The 27555-nt window shown below is 50.6% G+C and overlaps 1 protein-coding gene and 1 pseudogene across 1 annotated transcript; both read left to right on the top strand.

The window, feature by feature from the left end:
• The window catches only part of LOC116807532 (uncharacterized), a 1256502-nt pseudogene that overhangs the window by 277721 nt on the left and 951226 nt on the right, over positions 1 to 27555 (top strand).
• Positions 4776 to 9087, top strand: LOC140681516 (hydrocephalus-inducing protein homolog). Its single transcript, XM_072921409.1, has 5 exons — positions 4776 to 4805; positions 6570 to 6704; positions 8097 to 8296; positions 8404 to 8522; positions 9083 to 9087. The coding sequence occupies exons 1-5, from the start codon at positions 4776 to 4778 to the stop codon at positions 9085 to 9087; spliced, it is 489 nt and encodes a 162-aa protein (XP_072777510.1).

Raw genomic sequence — 27555 nt, forward strand, 5'->3', positions numbered from 1 at the left:
GTGGCTTAATGCAGATTTGGGCAAGGTGGGACTGCCCAGGTACCTCCCTGGGGCGGGGCAAGTCTGACTCCATCTATTGCTACTTTCAAATAATATCAAATCTTTAGCACCAGTATATCCTTTGAGTCTGCCAAGAATTGGGTTCTGGATTTTCAGATCTGTTGTGTTACTTGGCATGGCCTGCAGTCATCTGGTGCAAGGCCTCAGGGATGGGTCTGGGGGCACTTTGGAGGTCTTTGATGGGAGGTTTGTGTGCAAACCTGGCCTCGGCAGATGAGTCTGTGGCTATGAATTCCCTGCCCTGAACCCAGACAGAGCTGATTTTCAGGACAGCTGCTGAGTTTGGCTTTGTTGTGGATAGGTTTTCTCCTCAGCTTTGTTTACTTCTCCCCAGACCTGAGATAAGTGGGCAATAGTGTCACCTTTGTCTTGTTTCAAGTTCCCTTAGGCAGCCTAACTCACAGTCCAAAGTTCCAGTCAGGAGGCGTTTTCAGGGAAGGGTGGGCTCGGGTGGTCACAGCTTCTTTATGCAGTCACAATGGGCAGAAAGTCCTTTATAACAATATTTAAGCCATTAGCCATAACATTGCAGTCTCTCACAAGTCCTGTGCGGAAGAGCTGAGAGAACAGGGCTGGTTTAGCCTAAAGAAGAGGAGATCCACTCAAGCTATTTTTAAGTATTTAATATTTAAGCTACATCTTTGTCTGTTCTAACTATTATTAATGTTCAGATTTTTACCTCCAGGTTTCAGTATGATCCATCTTTGAATTGCACAACATAGCCATATCGTTCGAATCAAGTCCAGCTAGAGGCCTAACAATACCAGCTACTTACGCCAAACAAGCATTGAGCTACTTCCAAATACTATAAAATTTTTAGCACCAGTATATGCCTTGAATCTGCCATGATTGGGTTCTGGATTTTCAGAGTTCCATTGTTGCTCCTTGCAGTTTCATTGAGGCATTGTCGTTTATCTGGGATATCCTCCCTTCAAAATGGCTTCCGGATTCCGAGAAAAGATCCTGAAACCCCGTCTGTGGTCGAGGGAAGCGCTGAAGTCTTTCAGTGTAAGTACCCACTGGGGCTGTGTTAAGGCTGGAAACTCCTCTCGTGTCCCTCCTCTCCCTGCCCCTGTTGTCCAGCAGCGCTGTGAAGCTGCAGACGCCCTCCCCACCCCTTTGTGCCGTGCTCCTGTTGGTGGGGGCTGTCCTGGTGCAGTAGGGAACACCGTGTGTTGCCTCAGGGTCTTGCCTGGCTGAGCCAAGTGAAACCAATGTGCAGCTGAAGCTGCGAGCGTGTGTTCTGTCCCGTTCCCTTTGCCACAGCAATTCCTTCTGTCAGGCTGGGCACTCACCTGTGCTGCTCTGACCAACCTGCCCTTGGGCACCTGGGCATGTGGTTGGGCAGGGAAAGCTCAAACTCTGCCCAAAGCCTAGAGAGACACGGCTGGTCCCAGCTGGAAGAGCTTCCAAGCCAGCTGTTCTCTCTCATCTCCTGTGTGGGTGCAGATCCAGCCCTGCAGGCAGCACTGGAGTCAGGCCACAGAGGTCCCTTGGTGTCTGGAGCTCACTGGAGTGAAGATGCCCCACTGCTGAGGCTCTGTCAAGGAGATCCCTCTGTTTTCTTCTGTGGAGGGGTCTGTGAGCCCAGACAGAGAAAACAAATGCTAATTAACAGAGAAAACAAAAACTTGGACACATTCCTGTGCTCCTCATTCTTGGTACAACGTTCCTTTCTTGCGTCTCTTGGACTCCCCCAGCAGCGATATCTCCCTGCTGTGAGTTCTCAGTGTTGTCCATGGATGGAGTTAGGGGAGTTCTGAGAGCTCCTCCCCACTCTCTGAAAAGGTCAATGCCTCAATCCAATGAAACATAAGAGGAAACAAATGCCCAAGGAGCAGAAATCCCCAAAGATGTCACATTACATCACAGAGAAGCTAATGGGACGCAGCCGTGGGGTGGGAGTATGTGTATTCCACTCTGTATTATTAATTTATTGGTGCTAAGTATTTCAGCAAGTACCTTCCAGGGCTTCCAGGACTGTTCTAGACTATGTGATCACAAATTGTTCACTAGTGCCACTTGTTCAAGAAAAGCTTTTGTGAACAAGCACATCTCTGAGACTCTAGCTGGTTTATTTTTGCCTTTCAGCTGCTTCCCTCTAAGTCCCTGTGGGAGAAGTTTTTCAACACGAAGAAGAAGGCCAGCATTGCGGAGAATATTGCGCCCAGAACTGGCCCATTTCTAGACATGAGTAAGACCGGTCCAAAGGTAGCCTTTTCCTGCTCTTTTCCTTTTCCACACCTGTTTGATGTGAAGTTTGAAGAGGGTCTGTGCTTGTGGCAGGCTTGCCTCCAGCAAAATACCTCAGTGTCCAGGTCCTGGTGTCGGTGCAAACTGCTGGTAGTGGTGGATGGGAGTCCTGATCTGCACTAAGCCAACACAAATAACCTCTGCTGAAGCTGCCTAAGTGTAGCTGCCATTGCTAAAACAATGGGGGGAAGGCTGGGGACACAAAGGCACAAAATTGCCATTTGCCATTCTCCTGATGAAGTAGCCACCTCTTGCTGTGGTGTGGTCGCCATCAAATGCTCGGGATCACAGGATTCCTTTCCGAGTGGCAGCACTGGCCTTTGAAGGCCGAGGACTTGCAGTAATTACTTCAGATTGAACAAAAGGAATTTCATGAATGCTTTGGGTTGGAACAATGTGTTGGACCCTGACGGGGTGTTAGATTTTGCAGGCTGCCAATGTGCAGGGGACTCGCCCTGGGCAGAGGGGAATGGATGTGCTTTATCTGCATCAGGGCCTACCTAGAGGTGTGTTTAAAGCTGCTTTTGTGGCAGGACTGGCTCAGTATAAAGCACAGTCCAAAGGGGTAGGTGACCGAGGTGGGCTGTTGAGCAGGAAATTGGCAGCAAGAGACGCTGGTTAAGGATTGCCCTGGAGAGGGGCGTTGGGAGCAGCTCAGGGAAGGGCACAACCAAGGGACAGGGTGCTGCAGGCAGTCCCTTCAGCAGGCTGTGTCTCCTGGGGAGTCACACAGGAGGCCTGCTTGTGTCTCTGGAGTGACAGCAGTGTGGCTGGAGAAGGCAGACAAAGGGGAGAGTTTTCTCAAAGCAATGTCTCTGCTCCACAAGCATTTGCTGTTGTTGTGTCAGCCCAGATGTGCCTCTACAATGGTATCATGTAAAATGGCAATAATTACAAGAAAGCACCCATTTAAAGCTCATGGAAAAAGGAGTCACCAACTCTACTTTCACCCAAGTTGCTGAGAAAATAACTGAACCTTTTCCTCATTCAGCACTCATTTGTCTTTTTCCTAACTTCTGTGTTACTTTATTTTTGCTTTTACCTCTGTTTGAAACGCACTAACTTTTAAATACAATTAAAGGGGACAAAATCATCAAAGCAAAAGAAAACTATTTATTGGTAACAAAAGCCAGGGACCTCATAAAACGGGAAAATTGGACAGGACAGAACGCACATCCAACCAATATGATTAATGCAACATTTTCCCCTTATTCGTGATAAGATGGCAGTTTATATACACTCCCATATAGTTTACAGTTTACAAAGGCACTCTAATTGTCAAGCTAACATTGTTTACCTTTGCCTTGAGGTGGTCAGGCTTTGCACACTGCAGCTCTACTCTAATTCATGCTCGGATAGCTCATTACTTTGTAGTTACCTTAACATAATTTCTGACTGCGCCACAACTGAATTCTCACTGCATCAAAGGCTTCGAGGCCCCACCAAGGCCGCTTATCAGGGCCTGTCTGAGGGGGTAGCTCAAGTCTCACTCCAGACATAAATCATGCCCTCTCTCTCTCAGAAATTCTGTAACAAGTAAGAATTCAGCTGAGCTGGGCATGTCTCCCTCCCCCCAGAGACGAACAAACACACCCTCTGAGAAAATGGCAATCTTCCTATCTCCTTTGTACCCCACCAGGGCGGTCCCTGTCCCCTTTCCCCTTGGATGGGTACTCGGGAACTTCCATTCTGTCCAGCTGCCAGCTCTTCTGTCCCCTCCCGTCTCATCCTGCTTCCTTTTGGCCAGCTCTTCAACCCTGTCCCTCTCACAGCAGCACCCAGCAAACCAACCTGAACAAATCCAAACCACAAAGAACACACAGAACCAGCAAATTCCATTCTTTCGCTAGATAACCTTTTGGCTTCAGCAAAATATCACCTCACCTCTCACACCTCCTCTGGTACTGTTCTCTTCTTACTGATGTCTAAGTTCTAGATAAAAAAGATATTTGCATTTGTGTGGGCCTTGGTTTCCCTGTCTCAGAGTAAAGGACATCCTAAAATCATTTCCCATAGAGTCTGATGTATATTTGTGGGTTTTACTTACTCCATGAGTGCTCACTCAGTGCCCCAGAGCTCTGCGACCACACGGGCACAGGGCTGTGCTTAAGGTAAGTGCTGCCTGGCATTGTGGAGAAGGAAACCTGGAGAAATACGTGCCAAAAGAGCAGCTTGGCTTGAGCCTGCTCTGTGTGGCCCAGCAGCTCTTGATCAGCTCAGAGCAGAGGTGGGTGAGCCACTGTTTGCCCAGTGTGGGCTGGGCAGACGTGCTCACCCAGAGCCTGTACTTCACTGGGGATCAGTGTAAGGGATCCTTCATGCCCCTTCCTCCCAGCAGCTGAACCTCTCCCTGCTCTCTCTCGCCTCTCCAGTTGTCGTCAGTTCCCCCGAAGCAGAACTTGCTTCAGATTTCCCCACCAGAGGTGGTGTTTCAGGGCTTTGTCGCTCATGAGGTCTCTGAAATGGTGGTGTCTCTCGTGAATAAGGACAAGGTAAGTGCTGGGGGGTGGAGCTGTAAGAGTGTGCTGGAAGAGGAGAGTGGTGTAATTGCCAGAGTGTACAGCAAAGCAAGTTACCTGCTGCAGCACATCCACAAGAAAATGTCTCAGCACCTTTGTTCTGCAAGATGGTGGAAATCTTCTTGTGCTGGGAATTCTCCCTGATTTTGGCCATGTGCTGATGGTATCTATCCCAAAGGAGTTGCCTTCTCTTGAAAGCTCTGGATTGATAGGAATGTTGAGGGCTGTACAGTTCTTACCTGCGCTCGTGCTTTGCCTTGAGTGTATACCACATCCTGTGTTTCCCAGGTTAATCTTGGCTCCTCTGCCTCTCTCAGCCTGTTTGGCTCCCTTTGTGCAGCTCACAGTCAAAGCTCAGGGTCTGAGCCTTCTCCACTTGATGCTGGAATCACTTTTCATTACTGGCACTGGCACTGCAGGAAGTGTGTTCTGAAAGAGCCCTGGGATCAGGCTGATGTAGCAGAAGCAGCAGGAAGCCTTTAGGTGCCACTTTGGGCTCCTGCTAGGCTTCATCCAGCTCTGCTCAGGTTTTCCAAAAGCAGCATGGTGCTCTGCTTTCCCTTTGGTGAACCACAGCACATCCAAAGCCATGTGCTCCTGGAGGTTTATACCTTCACTTGAAATTGTGATTGTTTTACAGTTTCCCAAGAGAGTTGAGAGGGAAAAAGGTAAAAAATGTCAGCAGTTGTGTTCCACTGTAAAGGGGAAAATGGAGACCATTTGCATTTCAGTCAGGGAAACATTTTCTCAAATGAGCCTTGTGCCAAGAGTGAGCTGGTGGCAAGAGACAGGAGGGAGTCAAAATCATCTACTTTAGACTTCTTGAGAGCATTTTGGTGCTCGGGGGTTGATACCTCTGTGCTAGAAAATGCATGTTTGCTGTGTCTGTGTATCCCAGAGGACAGAACCTGGCCTGCTGGCTGCAGGCAGGAATGCCCAGCAGCCCAGCTTGCCTGCACAGACAGCAAGAACCCCTGGAGAGCCAAGACTGGCCTTTAATTCTGGAACCACACTGTGAGTCAGTGCTGGTCATGTTTCTCCAGGCAGAAAATGCCTTCGAAGCCCATAGTCAGTAGGCACAGCCTGTCTGTGTTTCTGTCACTTTTGACCAGCTGATTGCTCTCATGATTTTATGAGTCTTCCTCACTGCTTTACTGCCCATTTAAATTCTCTTTGCCATCTCCTTGTTTTAGGGGTTGTCTTGCTGTGTTCCTTTTGCTTTTCAGGTTTGCTTTTCTTCCCAGTAAGGCCAAAGTGTTTGGTCTCCTCTCTTGCTGGTCTGCCTGCATGACTGTATCCCCAGAACTGCCCTACCCAAACCTCATCTGCTAGAAGAGAATTTCTTCCTTCCCCCAGGATAATGTGCTGTTTTGCTTTCAGACAGCACATTCCCCCTCTGGAACACGGCTACTGCGTGACTGTGTGCAGGCAGGAGCCAGCAGGTTTTTTGGTCTGGCTGAATATGCAGATGACTTGGTTCAAGTGCTCTGTCTCCATCGTGCTGGTGATGACCTGCTTGGCCCTTCCTTCCCACCAGGCACTGCCCTACTGCCCCTGGCCAAAATGCTGGACCCAGAAGGGATTTGGGTTCACCTTCAGGAATGACGTGCCTGTGGCTCCACAGCTGAAAGTGCTTTGGCAAAGGGGTCAAGGAGGGATGTCACCAGGGCATGGACAGGTCTCCTCTTGTCCTGTTTCCACGAGTGGCAAAACAATCGTTTCATGTCTTTCCTGCAGTTGCCTGAGGTGGTGAGGATCTCCATGGAGAGCTCGCCTTACTTCCAGCTCGTGTGCTCCAACAACGCATACCGTGTTGTGATGCCGGGTGTGCCTGCCCATGTGCGCATCCGCTTCACCCCTGGCAAGGGCAAGGTGAGACTGGAGGAGCCAGAACAGAATTACCCCCAAAGCCGTTGTTTTCCCTGCTCTCCGTGCAGCCCCAATCCATGCTGTGAGCCTGGCTCCAGGCCGTGGGCAGGCAGCCTGCAGCCAGTCACAGCTTGGCTCATGCTGCCAGGCACTGCGCCCAGGCCTGACAGGCTCTGCTTCCCTCCCTGCACATTCCTGAGCATCCCCGAGGCAAGGGGGAACAGCGAAAATGACAGAGGGGTGTTGATAGATCTTTGGCCATCTCTAGGTACAGTGGAAGGGATTTCATTGTTATGGAAAACACTAGAGGAACAAAGAGGTCTGAGAGCTTTCCTCCTACCTGACTGGCAACAGCTTCCCTGCCTCACCCTGGGCTGGAGCAAAGACGGTGCTTTTTCACACCCTCTGTTCTCCAGCCTTGCAGCTGTGCTGTCCCAGAGCACAGCTGACCATGATACAGCTGCAGGGCCAGGGCAGAGGATGTGCTGTGCCCGTGAGCCCGGCCTGGCACGGGCACACTGGGCTCTAGGTGCCCTTAGCCAGCAGGAGGTTGGTGAGCTGCAGGGGACTTGGCCACCTGCCTGAAAGAGCTCGTGTAGGGCAGGCACGACCTGCAGGCAGAGCTGTGACTCCACAGCAGTGACACTGTTGTGCCTCTGCCTTCGTGCCTGTCACTGTGGTGGCTCTGTCAGCTGGCACCCATTCCATGCCAAACCTGCTTTTTTGGGGAGGTTTGAACACTGGTGCTGGGGCCCTGGCAAGTCGGATCTCAGTGCTGTGATTTGGAGGCTTGTTCATACAGAAGGGTTTGGGACGTGGCATGGAAGGGGGAAGCCTTGCCGGCAAACAAAGGGAGGCTCTTTCCAACAGCATGCTGCCACCTCTTAGTGCTGTTCTTCTCCTGACTTGGTTGGACAGGCAAAGTTAGAGGGCAGGTCTGAGCCAGCCCATGTTTCTGCACCAGGCCAGAGGTGCAGGAGCTCTTTGGGTGCAGCTGGTTTCTCATCTTCTTTTTGCTGCTTAGGGTCAGTTTAACACTTTGTTCTCTTCTCAGACAGTGGGAATACAGAAACCTAAACAGGAATGTCCTATGTTCCCCAGCTCCTCAGAAGGGACTTAGGAATTATTTAGCATCATTAAAATTTAGAGTAGAAATTATGGTGGCCTAAGGCAGTTCTTTGGATGACCCAAGTGACACAAGAGCTTAATGCCACTGAGACAGGTTTTGCAAAGCGTACTGGTGCCCTTAAAATGTGACATATTAGTAGAACTTAGCATTCATTTTAGGGTGGAATAGGTAAATCGATGCCCTTGAAGGGTTATAGGAAATGGTTTTTCTTCTGCCATGGGGATGGCACTAAATGTCCTGTGCTGAGCTAGGTTCCTTTCCTGCAGGATTATTCCCACAAGCTCATCTGCACCACTGCAAGGGAAAGGATAGTTGTGCCAATTCAGGCCATTGGTGCCCCAGCTATCCTGGAGTTCCCTGACCAGCTGGACTTCTCGGAGTGTCCGGTCAAGCACAGCAGCCAGAAGACTCTGCTGGTTCGTAATGTCAGTAAGCGGGCAGCTCGTTACCAGCTGAGCACCCAGAGGTGAGGCTCTGTCCTTGTGCAAAACCCCTTTGGGTGGTACCAGGGCCGGGAATGAGCAACAGAAGGAGCCAGAGCATTGCAGCTGCTGCCCTCTCTTTGTGTTGCAGTCCTTTCTCCGTGGTTCCGGCCACGGGAACTGTGGGCGCTGTTGACACCGTGCAGGTGACAGTGGGATTCCACGCGCTGATAACCGGTGACTATTCGGGGTCTCTGTGCTGCAACACAGGTGAGTGCTGGGCCCTGCACGGGCACAGGACAGTTCTGCACCATGGCTCCCTGTTGTCCCATCCCCCTCCATTCCCTCTAGAGGTTCCTCCCCTGTTCAGCTTTACCCCAAAGAAAACAGAGAACTCCTTGGTGTTTAGGGGGTTGAGAAAGTGGATCCCCTCTAACGGGACTAAGATTTTTGGACTCCCGTTTTGCTGGGAGTTGCTGAGTGGAGGAAGGAGGATCCCTGATTCTCCACTACCGTGTGGCTATGCCTGGGTGAAGTTTTGTTTTATTCCTGGGCAGTGCTGTATGTGAGGTGTGAGGTTTCCATCAGACTCTCTCCAATGCAATGTGTTTCTTGCACACCTCTGTCCCGTATGCTGCTTCTCCCCTGGCTTGTCACAGACCCTTTTTCTATACTGCCCTTACACATCTATTAGTTTCTGTCTGATAACATTTCCAGGCCCTCGAGTTCCTGTTTGGTGACAAATCAAGACAAATTTTTCCTCGTCCCCATTTCCCAGGCCATTCATGCTGTTGCAAACCTCTCACATCTATCTCCCATGTGATTTCTAGACTGAGGAATCCCAGTCAGTCTTCATCTAGAAGCTGCTCTGTACTTATTAATCTTCCCTTTGTCCCTTTTTTATTTAATCTGAAATGCTCCAGCTTGGTTTTTGAGATCAGAACAATATAAAATATTTCAAGACTGATGTGGCTGTGGGTTTGGGCAGGGAGATGATGATGATTTTCACGGTGTTCATTTTGTAGTGGTTTGTCATATTGCAGAGCCAGGCTGGTTGTGTTTCCTCACCTGTGTCCCCTCGTGCTGTGGGCTGTCACTTCACTTGTTCCTCTGGGCCTCCTTTTGCCGCCCACATGCCCCCAGGCAAATTTGCTTGTCAGCAACAAGGGATCCAAGGGATCAGGAGAGACAGGAGTCCCGTGGGATGCCCAGGGAGAGCCTGGGCAAGCCAGGACTGAACAGGGCTCCTCAGTGTCACTTGAAGGACATTGATGCAGAAATCCCGGGGACCTGAGTGGGTCACCAGAGCACATCTGACAAATCTCACTGCACATACAGTCACCCTGGGGCCAAATCTGCACAAACACTCTCAGAAATAAGGTGTTTAAGGAGGTGCCCAGGACATCCTCATGCTGTACACACAGAGCTGTCAGGATGTGATAAATGGACTGATCCATGGAGCTGCTGACTCAGCTGAAAACTGTGACACTTTCTTCTGTGACCTGTGGTTTGCTTCCATCAGCCAGCTGTTCCTCGTGCTTCCATCAGCCAGTGAGCTGAGCAAAGACTCCCCCTTGCTTTGTTCCAGGTGAAGAAAGTACCCTCACAGAGCTCCACACAGAAGCTGTAAAGCTCAACATTGGGTTGAGCACAAATTTCGTGGCGGTTCAGACAACGTTCATCACCATGTCAAACCACAAAACCATGTTCATTGAGAACAGGAGTAACGTCACGGCCCACTTCCAGTGGAAGGCTTTTCCTACCGAGGAAGGAGAGAATCGAGAGAAGAGGAGGTTGGTCTGACATTTCATATCTCATTTCAGTGAGATACATGGCCCAAGACTAAAACTGACATGTGGCCTCAGGGGGTGTTGGTGCTTTTGAATGGTTTGGGCCAAGTAAACCATGCCTGGCACTAGGGTGTGTGTCCCTGCTGGCTTCAGGAGCTCAGCACTGAGCATTCCAGTTCCACTTAAACTCCAACCAAGGGTGGCATTTTGGGAAGGAAAGGTTGGTTGCAATGACTGGATTTCCTCAAGTTCTCCTTGGGCTTTTGCCTCTCTAATCTTCTTCTTACATGACCTGGCAACATCCGTAAACAGCTCACCCTCTTTCCAAAGGTGCTACACCCTCTTTTTTTCCCTTAGTTCCTTCAGAAGGTCCCTGCCCATCCAGGCTGGTTGTCTTCCCTGCCAGCTTGTCTTTCAGCACACAAGGACAGTCTGTTCCTGTGCCTTCAATACTTCTTTCTAGAAGTGTGTCCATCCTTCCTGGATCCCTTTGTTTTTAAGGGCTGTTTCCCAGGGTTCTTGCCAAATCAGCCTCTTGAACAGGCCAAATCTGCCCTCCAGAAGTCCAGAGTGAAAGTTTTGTCCATGCCCCTCCTTGTTTCACTGAATATTGAGAACTCTTCTTATTTCACAGTCACTGTACCCCAGACAGTGGTGAAGAGATGAAGTTCATTTAGTTATTAGGGAATTTCCTGGTGATATCCTGTACCTGGGCCCCAGCGAGGCACAGACTTCCCTGTGGAATGGATCCAGTCAATCTACAGGGCCCTCAGCTCCCCTTAGAAGGGAGTCACCTACTACCACTACCCACTACCCTTCTTTTCTTAATTCTTGAGGCTGTGATCTGTCTGACAGACCAAGTGCAGCTGGGAGACTCTCCAGGCAGAATTTTTTCTTTCGTGTCATCTGCCTGACCCTCTGGAGTCAGGCCTCATACCTGTTCTGTCAGGACACCTGGGTAGGTGATGGGAGTCAGGATGGAATTTTATTGCCTCCCCAGGAGAGACCCATTTCCATTCCCCACCGTGTCCTAGGTCTCCTCCTTCTGCCTGATCCCAAGAAGGGCAGAGCTCCTCTGACTCCTGCTCAGCTTCTCTCAGGGTTGGAGGGGTGTAACTCCACCAGTTTATTTCTGTGTCACTCTCCCTGATGCTCCTCAGCCTTTCCACTTCTTCCTTAAGCTCTGCCACTGGGCAGAGCAGATTCTTCAGCTGCTCACACCACACGCAGGTGTCTTCTGCACTTCTGCCATTAACACCAGGCTCAGACCCTCCCTGCAGCCAGGGGCCTGGACAGCTGTGCCCTTCCTGAGGGGGTCTCTTTGAGTTAGTGCACTCCTGCTAGCAGCAGCAGCAATGGCTTTTCAGCATTTCTAAACCATCGCTGGGGAAAAACCCAAAAACATAAAGAAGAAAGAAAAAAAAAAAAAAGGCAAGCACCTCACAACCAGCAAAAAGACACAACCCTCTGCACAAGGAAGGTGGGTGGCTGCACCTTTTGTGCTCAGGCTGCTTGTGCGAGCTGCCACGCAAAACTTGAAAAAACACCAGGCCAAAACTGCTGGGCCAAAACTGCCGGGCCAAAACTGCTGAGCCAAAACTGCCGGGCCAAAACTGCTGGGCCAAAACTGCTGAGCCAAAACTGCTGAGCCAAAACTGCTGAACCAAAACTGCTAAGCCAAAACTGCTGGGTTAAAACTGCTGGGCCAAAACTGCTGGGCCAAAACTGCTGAGCCAAAACTGCTGGGCCAAAACTGCTGGGCTAAAACTGCTGAGCCAAAACTGCTGAACCAAAACTTCTGGGCCAAAACTGCCGGGCCAAAACTGCTGAGCCAAAATTGCTGAGCCAAAACTGCTGGGCCAAAACTGCCGTGGCAAGCCCCTGGTTGCTGAGGGCCAGGTTGCTTGCAGTCCCCAGAGTAATTTTAAATTGCCTGCAAAGGACCAGGAGATTGACCCTTGCCCACCTGAATGGCTTTAGTGCCCTGGGCTTCTTGGTTTTCCACTGTTCTCCATCTCCTTACTCAGCATCTGACTTCCATACAAGCTCTGTGTGTTAACAAAAACCCCATGACCTTCTCTGGCTACTTCCCTGGGCTCTCTATTTCCATTTCTTCCCCACTTCCCTGCCTCAGCCTGGACACCCCAGGTGATCTGCTTTGCCCTCAGAAGCAACTAGGTTTCCCCAAAGTAAACTTCAGCCTGGTTGCGGTTTTGTGGGTTTTTTCCAATTACATTTGTTTTCATGCCAGTTTGTGTCCTAGACTGCCACCAGGACATTTTGTTCTTCCTTACTTCCAGTCTTAGGCATGGTTGTAGCTCCAAGGCCACTGTCCTGCTGTCAGAGCAACTTTTGAGATCTCAGAGCTGAGAGGACTTTTTAATGAGAGGACACAGTGCAGGATCCTTTCCCCCTCAGGACATTCTACTACCATGCACTGGGATGGGACCCAAAAAGCTCTGGATCATGAAAAGGCCTCTCCAGGAGTTTGCTGTCTCCCTCCTGCACAACAAAGTCCCCTCACCTCTCAGAGCTTCTGTTTTCATGCATAAAACCTTGAATGTCACTGAAGGGGTGCGGTGCCTGAATTTATCAATTTCCTTTGGAAGTGCTGTGGGATGCTCTTGTGAAAGGCAGAGTAGGGATCAGGGCAGGTCCAAAATGGCAGAAACAAAGAGTGATGCTGGTAACACGTAGCTGCAGCCCAGCTTCGTCTCCCCTTCCCAGGGAAGTCCTGCTCCATGATCTTTATCTGCCTCCCCTGAGCAGCTCAGTGGTAGGAAAATCCACTTGAAGTGCCTGGTCGGTTCTCCCTCAGTTTTGGCAGAGGCTTTGAGCCAGGAAGTTCTCTCTGGCTTTGGAAACATGTCCTGAGCTTGCAGGTGTGGAGTAAAACGACCTGCTGTGCCAGTGAACAGCAAGTTATCCTCTGATCCATGTGGGACCCCATGGCCTGGGGTCAGCCCTTGCTGGGGAGCTGCTGCTGCTCCTCCCCAGGTGCTTTGCCCTCCTGCACTCACACTTCCCTCTGCAAATATGTGGCTTATTAAACGATCTGCTGGCCTTGTCTCTCCTGTGGCTGCAGGCAGTGTCGTTTTCTGCGGCCGTGGTCAGAGAAGTCGCAGGAAAACTTAACGGAGGAGGAAACATCAGAGTCAGAGATGGGCTCTTGTGAAGATCACACTGCCCGCCTGAGCAACACAGTCCTGGAGGAGATAGCAAAGGTGCAACAAGACCCCATGCTGTTCTCCGATGACATTTTTTTCATTGAGCCAGTGGTAAGTGATAGCTGAGAACCTCATTTTCCTCCTTCCCCTCTTCCTCTTCCTCCTCCTCCTCCTCCCCCTCTCCCTCCTCCCACCGGGATGCGGTCACTGGCAGATCCTCAGCTGGCCCGATGTGCTGGGAGGGAGGACATGGAGTTTTGGTGCAGCTGCAGAGCTCCCTGCTGGAAGCATTTCTGCCCTGCAGGCTCAGGGCAGGGCTGGGAGCCTGACAAAGCCGAGCTCTGCTGCCAGGGCTCGAGCTCAAGGGCGCTCTGTGCTGTCCTGCAGTGTCCACAGGGAGCAGTTCTTGTAGGCAGGGGCTCAGCAGAGGGTGTTGGAGCTCTGCCAGTTCACATAGTGACCTCAGGCTTGCCATGGTTAATCATAGAAATGCCCATCCCCACCTGTAACCACGCCTTGCACTATTTCTGAGTGTCCCTTCCAGTGTCCTCTGAGAGCTTGGACACAAGGGTGGAAGGTTGAAATGGGCCTTTTGAGTTCTCCTGCACACAGGGACAGAAAACCTTTTCCTTTTCTGTTTGTGCAAGCAAACCCCCACATCCTCCCATCAGCCAGAGCCCTGGTTCTGAGTACTGAAGATGTGAGAGATGATGAGTGCCTGGTGTCTGCACAGTGCAAAATCCCTTCTCATCTTGGAGTAAACCCCAGAATAATCCCCACTGCTGCTTTCTTTCAACACAGGTTAAATTAATATTTTTATTTCCAAGGAAGGGGATCATGTTCTCTTCTTGTGAGAGCCATGAGTGCACAGTGGCAGTTGCATCCCGCTGTAGCTGACAGCAGCATGATGTGAGCAAGGGCTTGTGTCAGAGCAGTAGGAACATTGTGGAGAGTGGGAGCTGATCAGCTGAGCACTGAGAGCTTCCAGCAGAGTGCTGAGCTGGGTTTGGAGTGTTTCCTTGGGCTCCTTGTGTTGTTCACTCATCACTATGCTCTAAACTAAGGCTTGCAGGACTGTGGTTGAAAGCAAGAAATGTGAAGTTTGAAGATAAATGTTTTGCTGTCTCTTTCTGTTTTAGGAGGGAGAAATTGGGCCGAATAGTTCAGCTGAAATCAAGGTGACCTTCAAACCCACAGAGGCACTGGAGTACCGAAGTGTGGCTTACTGCAACATCTCAGGTCCAGCTCCTTTCCCCTGCTTCTCTCAGCCTCAGTGCAGCCATGGTGCAAGCCTGAGCCCACTGGGCTCCCCTGTAACTGCTGGGAAGAGTCCCTGGCCAGCAGGGCAGTGCTAGCACATCCCCACTGGCCCTTCAGCTTCCTGGGAGTCTCCTGTGCAAGGCCAGGGCTCAGAATCCTGTGTCTGGGCTCCTGAACCCAGAACAATCCAGGCAGTGCAGGGAGAGGTTTTCCTGCCATGGCTTTGCAAGCATTTCCTCAAAGGCCAAAGAGCTGCAGAGCACAACAGCTTTAGTGAACAAGCACTGAGCCCTCTAGGCCACTGACGTCCAGGATGGGTCCATTTGACACAGATCCATCATCAGGGGGTAGGAGCTGAGTTAGAAATGATCTTGGTGACCCTGGATCACTCCCACTGCCCAGACACCACCAGACCAGAGTGGCTGAGTCCCGCTGAGCCCAGGGTGTTTGTAGAAGGAGCACCCTTGGCCAGCACCTGCCTCTGTCCCTGTGTGGGAATTGTCACCTTGCAGCTCAGTCTGTGGAAGGAGAACACAATGCTGAGTGCCAGAAGTTGAGGATTTTGGCAACAAAGCCGTGTGCTACTGGGCCAGGTAGTTTGGCAATTGCCAAACTCTGTATGAGCTTTGTGGCTGCACTGAATGGATTTCAGAGCTCCTCTAAGTGCATGGGAAGGACACCACAGAATTATAGGAAGGTCAGGATGGAATGGACCTTAAAGGCCTCTGGGCAGGGACACCTCCCACTAGATCAGGGAGCTCCAAGCCCATCCAGCCTGGCTTTGAACACTTTCAGGGCTGGAACCTCCACAGCGCCCCTGGGGAACCTGCTCCAGTGTCTCACCACCCTCACAGTAAAAAATTCCTTCCTAATATGGAACCTAAACTTCCTTTCTTTCAATTTATACCCGTTACTGCTTGGCCTGCCACTACAGGACATCAGAGGTGTTTGAAACTCAGCAGACTGGTGGCTAAGATTGGAAACCAGCCCAAGGAATGGGTTAGAAATTGCAAGTCAGCCCCAAGGGATATCTCCTGAGGGAACAGAAGGGTCCATATCTTCTCCTGCAGCATCAGGAGCTGGTGGCATCCAGCTCAGAGTCAGGGACTCTCACTGAGGCAGCCTGGAAACTGCAGTGTAACAGAGGGAATTATTGTACTGAAATGGACATCTCTCCCCAGGCTGTGAGAGCAGGCTGCCCCTGCGCCTCAGAGGACACGGCAGAGGACCCCTGGTTGTACTGAACTGTCATACACTGAACCTTGGGAACGTTTCTGTCAACACCCCCCACGTTCGTGAGGTGAGCAGCAGGACTTGGGATGGATCCTGATGGCTCCTGAGGCAGCAGCAAGCCTGGTGGTGACTTACTAAAATATGAATATCGATCTAATATCGATATCCAACTGAGATGGACAAAAATTCTCCAACAGTGTAAAGTTAGAAAGTGCATGTTTATTGCATCATTAGACAATAACTCATGAGAAGGGAAGATTCCACATGTATTTGCATTTTGCTTTCTTGCTGCTGCAGGTGCAGCTGGTTAACCTAGGAGCTATTGCTGCTCCCTTCACCTATATCTCCTCACATGCAAACGTGGGCTTCTGCTTCAAGTTTGCACCCAAGGAAGGCATCATTGCACCAGGCGGGACCCAGACGATCCAGGTCTCCTTCGGTGCCACCGTGCTGGGGACATTTGAGGAAGAATTCCAGTTCAGTGTGGCTGGATCTCCTAGGCCTGCAATCCTGACTATCAAGTAAGGACTGTGGGAGCTTGGTGGGCACATCTGTGGCTGTCTCTGGGACATCTCCCTCATTTTGGGGCTGAGCAGAGAAAAAAGGTTTTTCCTGAGGTTTTGATCTCTGCTTTGATCCTGGAATTGCCTTAGTGTGAGGATGCCTCCTGGCCTGTGTGGGTACCTGGGAGCTGGCACCATCCTCCCTGTAGGGATCTCCCTCTGCCTTGGGCCATGGCAGGCAGTGGGATGGATCAGCTTTGGGCAGTAGCTGCTCTGGGATGTCCCCCTGAACAGCCAGCAAGGCCCCCAGGGCTTTGGAGGTGGGCCAGCCTGGGTGATTCTGCACCAGCAGCAGTGTTTGTAAACATTCCCATTAATAATCCATCCCAGATGGGCAGCAGCAGCCTCACCTCACCTCTCACAGCCATGCTGTGGGGCACGAGCCGTGCTCTCAGCTCCTGTGCAGAGAGTGCCCTGGGAGCTCCTTTCCACAGCCAGGAGAGGGCTGATGTGGGACACAGGGAAGTGGGCAGCAGGAACTGTCCCAAGGACAGGGGTGTCATCCCGTGGGCTGGTGCCATGGCAAGAGAGAATCCTGGCCCAGCAGAAGGGAGAAGGGCTGAAAACAGGGGAGGCAGAGCTCATTCCTCAGCACCGCAGCAGCATGAGGGCTTGTCCCTGCTAGCCTGAGCCATGTGCTGCTAGGATCGTGTAGGGTCAGCAGGAGAGCTGATCTGGCTGCTCTGGAGCTGTGGAGCTGGGAGCTGCTGTTGGGAGGCACTGGGTCAAGGCAGTGAAGGAATGAAAGCAAACTGCAGTCGATTATACCAATGAGATAAGGGAGATGGGTTAAAAAGAACAAGAAAGTTACTACTTAGCAAGAGAAAAGTTGTGAGTAGGTCTGCCCATAGTAGAGAAACAAGTATGCTGGCTTTGTTTTTAGAGGAAAAGTGCTGTTTTTTTACTTTGGAAATCAAGAGGGAACATTTCACCATCAAATAATTGTTTCTGCTCAGTCCCTCCCCCGAACTGCTCATGGGATGTTATTGCATAAGCAGCTTTGTCCTTGAGCAAGGGCAGGTGTCTCTTGTTGGGAGGTGTAGAGCAGAGCCAGTGGCAGTCCTGGGAATACAACAGAAGGCACAGCTGGTCCTTGATTTTTAACCAAAGGGCAGAGTGGGCATCGATTGGCATCAGCCATGAAATAAACTCATGATGTTGTGCAGCTTCAAGTGCTGATTTCGGTGGATGTTGTGGCTTTTGGAGCCTGTCTGCTGAGTTTAAGGACAGGTGAGGTGGTGTGCTAGATTCAGGACACCCCTGTTTGGTTGTTTAAGCTATTGCTGTTGGCTGTGCCAGCTGGTGCACTGGTGACAAGCTGGTCCTTTCCTCTAGGATTCATCTGTCCACTGTGTAGAACTGTTGCTGCTCTTTTCAGAGGGTGTTTGGGGCTCCCTTGGCTTCATGTCTCAAAACTCTGTAATGATTGTGTGGGTCAAAATCTCCTGAGAAAGCTCCTCCATGGGAGCAGCAGTTTCAGCTAGGGAGTAGCAAAGCAGGAAAGGTTACAGAAGTTTGTGGGGACACCTTTATGTCCATCACGTTACAGATGGGGAAACTGAGGCACAGAGCCATGTCTGGGTGTGTGTTCAGGGTCCTTCATGGGACCACCAGCAACCAGGGGGCTTTTCCTGCCTGCCCTGTGCCCAAAGCCCCATCAGTGGCTGTTGGCCGCTGGCCACTTGGCTTTAGCTGCCTCCTGTCCGCAGGGGCACTGTGCTGAGCACGTGGCGGGGTGTTGATTTCAAACCTGCCCTGACACCAGGTTTTACACCCCTGAGCCACGACAGCCAGACCTCTGCTTTAATTCTCTTTAACCAAGCCATCTCCTCCTCTGTCCTCGCCATGGCAGGGGCAGTGTCACCGGACCAACTTCACTCTCGGACACCATTAAGCTCAACTTGGAGGACATCTCCTCTGGTGAGTGTTCCCTGGGCTGGGACACAGTGTGGGGGATCTGTGCCTTCCAAAACGGAGCACTGGAACATAAAAGCATCCCTCAGTCATGGTCTGCCACAGCAGCCTCTTCAGGGTGTGAACTCCAGGGCTGCCGGGTGTGAGATTGAATAGAACCAATAGAATAGAAAGACAGTATTTTTGCCACTGTGAGATCAAATAGAACCAAGGAAAAAAAAGTCAGTATTTTCTGGTGTCCCTGTCCTGGTTTAAAAGGCAGATGTCTGCCAAGGGAGGCGGGAATCTTCCTGGAATGGAAAGATGACCCCTTCCCTCCAAATTATTATACCTTTGAAATTACGGGGCTTCCAGGCAAAAATATGGGAAAGGGAATAACAATTCTTTACTGGAATATATCGGCACAAACAACAACACAGTAACAGAAGTTTCCACGGGAGGGAGGGAGGGAGGGAGGGAGGGAGGGAGGGAGGGAGGAAGGAAGGAAGGAAGGAAGGAAGGAAGGAAGGAAGGAAGGAAGGAAGGAAGGAAGGAAGGAAGGAAGGAAGGAAGGAAGGAAGCTTTCTTGAGCTGCTTCTTCCCCACCCTTATCACTGCTGAGGCACTTGTTAAGTTGCCTTTTGAATAAATGAAACAAGAAAGGCAACAGTAATCACAGTGACCAGAATGGGTGTGAACTCATGTCACTCACTGTTTATGTATTTTGAATACAATGGGAGGGTTGGCAGACTTAACAGGGAATTTTGCAGCTTGAATTTTCAGAGTAAATGCTCGGTCTGGGTGCACACTCGTCCCTGAGAGATAACTGGTGCTGGTTTGAGGCGGGCGAGGGAGCTCCTCCCCATCAGAGAGAGAGAAGCTTGCAGTGTTCAGCAGGGCTAGGAGTGGGCATTTTCAAGGCTGCAGTCTGGAATCAGTGTCAAAGGGAACTAAGTGACAATTAATTCCTCGTGCAGCTTCTCAGTGAGCTGTAGTTCAAATAATAAAGAACTAAACTCCAATCACACTTTCATCCTACCAGGATATTCACACCAGGAGTCATGCCATGATTGGTGCCTAAATGGACATTTGTGTCCTTTTCCTAGGCTCTCCCAACACCAAGACCTGTTGCCTCACTGACACCTCCCCGGTGTTCCATGACGCCCTTTGGAGAAAAAACTGCTTCCCAATCCTGCAAATCCAGCCCAGCACACTGGAGTTCGTGGGTGGCACTGAAGAAGTGCGCTCTCTGGAGATGACCAACTGCAGCCCTCTTCTCGCCAAGTACCACTGGTCACTCTGTTCGGACAGCCAGGCGGACAAGCTGGGGTATGTGCACCTTTGCCCTCTCCTTGGAGCTCTTCTTCCTGGTGCCCTGTTTGTACTTGGCAGAGAACAAAGCTGTTGGCCTAGGATCTGACAGACTGCTTCTGGCTTTCCTTGTTCAAATAACACTGACCAGCTGTGGTCAGCCTGGATGCTCCGAGAAAAGGTTTTCCACCAATTTGGTGCTGCCTAGCCCCCATAGGGGTTTCCCCTGGGAAGGAAAGCTGGGGTGAAAGCTGCTTTCTCAGACCTCTGTGGCCTGAGGCAATGTCACCTTGATGAAGGGCTCCTAGTGCCAGCTGCACAGTGCTGCTGGAGCCCCTTCTGGCCCCTCTGCTTTGGGATGGGTCCTCTCTGCAGGAGCTGCTCTCTGCTCCTTGCCTTCCTCCCTTGTACTGTGCTGCAGGATGCCCAGAAAGTCCCAACACCAGAGAAAAGCTACCTGGTGCCTGGGCTGATGCTGAATGTCTGTTAGCTTCCCTTTCCTTCTTTGCTGAGACAACTCCTTTACTGCCAGGATGATTTCCCTCCCAGGGGTCAGCTTTCAGCAGACACCTTGGATCTTCACTCCCTTTTTTTGTGACCCGTTACTCGTTTTGACTTTTCCCCTGCAACATGTCCCTGGTGGGTTTTGTCCTGTTTGACAGCAGGACTTGCTCATCACATCATCTCATATCCCTGCCTCCCTCAGAGTTTCTGCTTTAGAGTGAAAAATGTCGTTGTCTGGGCAACTGGGAAGTTGCTTCAAACCATTCATGAAAACTAAAGACAGTGGAATAGATGATTAGGGATCTTTTGGGGGTTATGACGAGACTGCCCCTCACCCAGAAATTAAACCCAGCCTTAGGTAGCAAGCTACAAAGCTCAAGGCAGTGATTCCTTGGGGAGCAGGTCATTACAGGCCCTGAATGCCTGTCTGGGGATGGAGCATCCAGGTCGTGTTTGACTGTGTGGGGAGCACTTGCAGCTCAGCAGGGTGACAGGCAGGCACGGCTCGACTGTGTCCCTCACGTGGCATTAGAAACACAAGCAGAGTTACCCTAGGCACCTGCTTCAATTTAAAATGGGGAATGTGACCTGAGTCACCTGGGAGTGTTGGAAAATATCAACCAAACCCCCCAACACTGTCAGGGAATCATTCCTGATAAATACCTAGTGGAGCTGCAGAGGTTCTGGCACTGGGTACTGGGGTTTGCTGGGCTGGCTCCTCACTGGCCGGGTCTGCCCCTCGGTGCCTCAAACCCCACCTTTCTGCTTGCCTTCTGTGTCTTTCCCTCTCCCACTTCTTGCATCCCCACAAGCTGTTAATCCCTGTCCTCTGTAGGTGCTCAATGCAAGCAGTTGCAGCTGCTGCACTGCTGCTGCCTGGGCGTCATCCCTGGGCTGCCTTTAGAACAGACCTGCTCCAGCCTGGATTGGGAAGGGCTGGATCAGACCATTTCTCAGTTCAGCACTCCAGCACCCACCCAGGGGCTGCATCCTGAGCAGGAGCTGCTCGTGCAGGTGTCCCTCCCTCCTCCCTCCCACTGCAGGTCCCTGTTCACATTTCTGTTGTTTTCCAGGTATAAGCTTAACCCACCTAAATTCAAACCCCAACCACCAAAGGAGCAAAGAACCTCCCGTTTGGATTGCTCAGCATACAGAAGGAGATTCAGGATTATAAAGGAGGAGGTAGACAGTGCCCTGAAAGAAGCACGGGATTTTGCCCAATCTTTAGGAACAGAGGTAGGTTGTTTTTGTAGACACACTGCTTGTGTTGTCTCCCCAGCTTGCCACTGACAATACACGCTCGTGCTGACCTCCCTTTTTGCTGCCCTGCTGTCCTGTGCCCCTGTGGGTTGGGCAGCAGGGCCCGTGGCTGGGTATGGGGTGCGTGGGAGGGAGAAACAGGAGAGTTTTCCTTGGAGAAGCTCACTCAGATCCTACAGACCTGTGCTGAGTGTGGGATTTTTGTGCCTGGTTTTCTTCACAATGTAAGATGAGACTTTTATCTGCATCATCATGGTAAGAGCTCTAGCTTCCTTCCCAGAGCAAGCTGTGATGAGTCCTGATCTCCATGTACCCTTTTCCCAGCCCAGCCAGACTACCTGTTTCCAGGTGTCTGCTCTCACCCGAGAGCTGGTATTGCACTGGTGGCCCTGAAGTTATCTTACAAACTGAGATTTTGCAAAGTGGCTGTCCCTCCCTCCTGGCATAGAAAATGGCTTGTTTTTCAGGTGCCACCACAAACTCCTGGACCCCCTCACTCACTGGAGCTGGCAGGAATCACGTCCTCCGTGGATGCACCTCACACTCCCCTTGAAGCGGAGGAGGTAAGAGGGAATCTGTCTCACTTGCCCATTGCCAGCGTGGCAAGCAGGGCTGTAGCTCCCAGTCCCACTGGTGGCCCCCAGCACTGCCCACAGAGGGGCCTCACGTCCCTCCAGGCCCATACAAAGTGCTGCTGAACCAACTGGGTGTTGGCGGGGCCGTGCAGGACATGCTGTAGGGCTGCCCAAGGACGCTGTGCAGCACCTATGGAGGGCATTGCTCCCCCTGGACCTCGTCAGGTGGTCCATAGGAAATTTTTGCAGGAGCTTTTGCTGTAGCACCTGGAGAAAGCAGGCTACAAATCAGAGAGAGGGGGGAAAAGCCTCAGGAGTCAGATGAGCGGGGCAGCTGGAGTCCTTCCCTGAGCTCCCTGAGCTCCAAGAGCTCTCACTCTGAGTCTCCTCCTTTTCTAAAAGCAGTAAGAAATGCTTTTTAAAGGCATGTTGTGCATCAGAGAGAATTTCTACTGCCAGAAGACATCCCAGTTCACTTTAATGTAGTGTATTAATTAGCACATTGATCCGTGAGTATGGGAGAAGATTTTCCCCATGGTCCCTCCACTGGTCAGTGGCATGGATGCAGAATGAGGTTAGGATGATTTTGGCTGTGTTTGGGAAATAGGCCCCTCCAGGTCCAGCTGCACTTTGCTCCAAGATGCTCTTCTGCACCCATTTCCATGCTCTACACCTCAATCTCTCCTGTCCTCCATCCAGGCTTTCAGTATCCTGCCGCTGTCAGGTGTGCTGCAGCCAGGAGAGAGCCAGCAGGTCTCCTTCACCTTCTCTGGCCGCCGTGACATCCTCGGCAGCGTGAAGGCGCTGTGCTGTGTGGAGGGAGGCCCCACCTACGAGGTGGAGCTGATCAGCTCACGCCTCAGCTACTCCCTGAGCTGCTGGGAGATCAACTGTGGCCCTCAGGTACCACACACAGCCCCTGGCACGGCTCCTTGCCCTGGAACCACGGCCAGCGGGTTCCTGCCCACCTCGGCCCAGGGCTCCCTCCCCTCCCCAGCCCCTTTGTTGGCTCTGGGGCTTGGAAATACAACCTTTGAGGGACACATCTGGCATCCAACCTGGTTTAAAATAGCCATCTCCAAAAATGTAGGGAGTGCCTCTTTTTCTGGGTACCTGAGACTGCCTCCTGGGGCAGGCAGGGTCCCAGTGGGGATGCCCTGGGGGTCATGTCCCTGAGGCATCCCTCTGCTGATCCACGCCTAAAGCCTGACCTCCAAGGAGATGCTCGTCTAAAGCTCCTGCTTAATCCACAAATAATCAAGGGAAGAAGTTGGGCTTCCAGTTGCTAGAGTTGGAGAGACTGTCCTAGAATAATCCCCACTTTCCAGCTGAAAGCCCACGGATATTTCCAGCTGCTGGCCCTGTCTGTGTTGCCCTGTGTGACTCCCTTGTTGCATGTGTGTTGCTTGACAATAGTTGCATGCCTTTTCTCCTGGAATGCCTCAGTGCTGTCTCTGTTTCTCCTGGCTGTTGGTGACCCCTCAAAGTGCAGAGGGCCTCTGTCCCCCGGTTCATTTATTGCTGGCCCTCACAGGGTTGTTACCACACCTCTGTGTGCTGCCAGAGCTCCCTGGTCCTGCGCAGGTGCCCTGTGCCTGGGGGTTCCCCAGGTTCCCAAGTGCCCTTATCTCCTCCCTGGTCCCTGCTCCCACGATGTGTCTGCTTTCAAGCCCAGGAGAGAGGAAGGAGATTCCCAGCAGCAGGCCTGGGTCTGTAACTTCCCGCTCCCGTACCTTCTCTGCAGATATTTAATGAAATTGGTCACAGCACGGTCACCCTGGAGAACACTGGCAGCACTGAGTTCACCTGGGTGCTGAAGCCTAACGCTCATGACCAGCGTCTGCCTGGTGTGTTCCTGGTCAATCCCACCACTGTAAGTAGCACAAGTGACGGACCCCAGCCCTGTGCCAGGTGGCCCAGGAGAGCGTTGAAGGGAAAAAGGAGGGGGAGAAAGGGGGAAAAATGTCAGAGGGGAAAACCCAAACCCGGCCATGAGAGAGAGAGAGAGAGCTGTAAGCAATTTCTGATAGGGGTAGAGAAGGTCAAACAAGGGCGCTCCTGATAGAGTCCCCACGGCCTTGGCTGGTGTGTGGCTCTGCTGTCAGAGGCAGAAACCAGCAGGAGGCATGAATGTGTTGGTCACTGTCCTGTCCTGCTGTCAGGGGAGTAGAGGAGAATTCTTTTTGGTAGATTTCTCGGATGAAAATAAGGCACAAATGCAGGAAGTACTGTATCTGAAAACTGTTTGTTGATAAACAAAGGGTATGGTCCCGACCAGAAGGGGATAGAAAAGAGAGCAGAGAGAGAAAATGAGAAACAGAGAAAGTAACAGAGGACAGGGACAGAGCATTACTGCTGGAACCCTGGGACGCTCCGTCGGCGTCCTGCTGGGCAGGTGGAGCAAGTGTGCTGCCAGCTGCACGGTGAAAAACACGTTCCCTCTCCTGTGAACTTGTAAAAAGTTTAATAAAGGACAATAGGAGACAAAGACCACAGAGCAAAGGTTATAACAGCCGGGTGCATCTTGGCACTCAGCCAGGAGCACACTGTCACCTTCGGGGATACCCCTTAAGTGCCTTTTCCATTACATCAGCCTGTTGCATGTTCATAGACTCTTTTGCATAGTAAACTTTTTCCCTAAACTAGTTTACATGTTCTAAGAATTGCTTAGCATGGCTCCTCCTTGGATCTGCCCTTTTTGGAGCGTGCCTATTCCTTGGCTGCGGTTTTAGTCCTTTTTTGTCATCATCTTCAGTTTTGGCCCCAGCCCAGGCTGCCTTCAGACGGTGAGTGCTGATGGTTGGCAGAGCTATACAGTGTCTTCTTCATATGTTCACTGGATGCCATCCCATGCAAGCAGGCACTTTAACCCAAGCACATTATATCAGCTATTTCACTAAGCTTAATTAACAACAGAAATAAAAACGATATCTTTATAACTAAGTTACTTTAACACGACACATATAAGATCAATGTTCATGTTTTTCATGGAGACAGCAGAGCACCAGCTTGCCCTGGTGAGAGGGGAAGCGGCGACAGCAGGGTAGACAGACAGGGAAGAAATGGCTCTGTAGGGAGCCAGGCCCTCCAGGTGCTCCCAGCCCAACAAAGAAACCAAAAATGGCAGGGAAAAACTGGCAGTGCTTTTATATGCTAAGATTCCTCCTGTCATAGATACATATTATAACATTGGCTTTTCACAAATATTAATATCAAAGCAATGTGACTCCCCTGTGCAGGAAATGCTCTGAGTCTATGTTGTAGAAGGCTGAATAATTGCTTTATTATATCATCTTATAATATATTGTACTAGAATTATATCATACTAAAAAATACTGAAGAAAAACCTGTGACTGTCTGCAGATAGTCCAGCTTTGACCCAATTGGCCAATCAATCCAAACAGCCATCACCGGTGTCTAATTAACAAATCCCTCCTCAGTAAACAATCTCCATAACACATTCCACATGTGCAAACAACAGGAGCAGCGAACAGAGAGAAGAATTGTTTTCTTTGAGCTTTCTCACTGCATCTTGCAACTTCCCAGGAAAAATCCTGGGAGAGAGAATCATGTCTCTCTCTGTTCAGAGAATGTGAATACCACATATTAAAATGGATTTTATATGTGTGGTGTTAAAATAACTTTGTTATAAAGATACAGTTTGTATTTCTGCTGCTGGTTAAGCTTAGACATGGCAGTGAAATAGCCATGCTTGTGTTAAAATGCCTGCTTGGATGGGATAACACCCAGTGAACACAGGATGAGGACACCTGTACAGATCTGCCAACCATCAGCACTCACTGTCTGCAGGCAGTGAGGACCAAGGCCCCAACTGGAAGCGATAAAGAGAAGGAGCCAAAACCCAGCTAAGAAACACACACGCCCTAAAAAGGCAGAACCAAGGAGGGGCCATGTAGAATGGTTCCTGGAATGTGTAAACTAGTTTATGGAAATACATAAGGACTATGAATATGCAACAGCCTGGTGTAATGGAAAAGGTATTTAAGGGGTGTCCCGAAGGTAACAGTGTGCTCCTGGCTGAGTGCCAAAATGCGCCCGGCCCTAACAACCTTTGCTGTGGTCTTTGTCTCCTATTGCCCTTTATTAAACCTTTTACATTTTCACAGGAGAGTGAACATGTTTTTCACACTCCCATAACTCAGCCCTTTCAGGAAGACTTGGTCAGGCGGGCAAAGTTTTCTTGGGCTTTGGGGTCTGCCCTCCTCCGAGGGGGAGGTCGCTGGCAGCCCCCAGACACGGAGCCTGCCTGCATTGTCTGCCACCAACCTCCTTTGCGCGTGGGATGAGTTAGGGCTCCCAGCACGTGGACAGCCCATATTGTAGTTTTTCAGCCCATGTCAGAAAATGGATTTATAGCCTATGCTGAGGCATGACTAAAAATCTAATTGGTTCCTCACAGTCACTCTGGGGACCCTGACAGCTGAGATCTCAGGCTGTGCTGGCACTGGAGCGTTTCTGAGGGTCACCTTACCCAGGGCGTGATCACACAGGACATTGTCCTTGGCCCTGCCTCCCCACTGCCAGCTAAGCACCACTTCCATGTCCCTTACTAGGCTTGCTGCTCCCTGCCTTCTCCAGCCCTGCTGCTGTGCATCAGCTTTGTGGGGCAGTGAGGGGGCCAGGGAGCGGGGCTGGAAGAGCAGGGAGAAAGATTAGCAGCATCCCACCACTGCCCAAGCCTCTCAGTCCTGCCTGGATGTCTTTGAGCCGAAGCAGCACTCCTGCCTTTGTCCCTCCTTGCCGTGGGAAGCAATTTGCTTTCCCATTTCTGCATGCCTGAATCCTCCAAGGGACGAGAGGAGCTGCTGGCCCTGCTGAGAGCAGGGGCTTCCCTTCCCCAGCGGCAGCAGAAGAAGTTTTTTTTGTTGAGGCAGGCTCTTGCTGGCAGAGGGCAAAGCCTGTTAGCATCAGGGCTGTGCTCGCATCAGGCTGTGCTGGGGCTGCAGCCTTGTGAGCCCCGGGGAGGACACACGGTGCCCTTTTGGGTACAGGGAAGGTAGAAGGTGTGAGAAACAAAGGCCACTCCTCAGTTAAAATTCAAAAAAAAGTTATTAAGAGACAATCGGGGACAAAGTCAATAAAGCAGAAGTAACAGTGCTGGGTGCTTAGCTGCAGCCACAGGCACACCAGTCAACCCAGCAACACCCCTTATCTCCCCTGGGTATTGCATCAGCCTAATACATATTTACAAATGGTTAGATATATTCAAAAATTTTAACATAGTTCCTCCTCCGTACCACCTTTTTGGAGCATGTGCAGTTGTCCTAGTGGTGGTCATTTGTTACTTTTCAACATATTCAACAGGTTTCCATTGCTTCACTATTAAATGTTAAATTTAATATTATATATATGTTATAAATTAATATATTTATATGTGTATGTTATATACTTTTTATATCTTATAAATTAATATATATTATAATTGTAATATTATATTTATGTTATAATTTAACATTATATAAATGTTAAATGTTAATATTACAACAACTCTTCACCAACATTAGTATCACAACACAACATTTGCATGAAAAGAACTCTAAACTTTAGCAGAACTTCTTTTACAGAAGTCAACATTATAAACCACATTATATTTAAGAGTTGTGAAAGCCAACGCTGTAATATATTTATCACGAAGGTGGTGTGGTCTGATGGTTTATTCCAGATGAGAGTCTGTCAGCTCAGCCTGTCTGTCCCCTGATCCCCCATCAAACACTCTGATGCATTCC

Source organism: Taeniopygia guttata, chromosome 37 (genome assembly GCF_048771995.1).
Source record: "Taeniopygia guttata chromosome 37, bTaeGut7.mat, whole genome shotgun sequence".
Taxonomy (NCBI): domain Eukaryota; kingdom Metazoa; phylum Chordata; class Aves; order Passeriformes; family Estrildidae; genus Taeniopygia; species Taeniopygia guttata.

Bases quoted from the DNA above. Each gene is read 5' to 3' on its own strand.
- LOC140681516 (XM_072921409.1), top strand. From the start codon at position 4,776: ATGGTGGTGTCTCTCGTGAATAAGGACAAG. The intron at 4,806-6,569 runs GTAAGTGCTGGG...TCTTTCCTGCAG, and splicing joins CTCTCGTGAATAAGGACAAG to TTGCCTGAGGTGGTGAGGAT. The intron at 6,705-8,096 runs GTGAGACTGGAG...CCTTTCCTGCAG, and splicing joins TCACCCCTGGCAAGGGCAAG to GATTATTCCCACAAGCTCAT.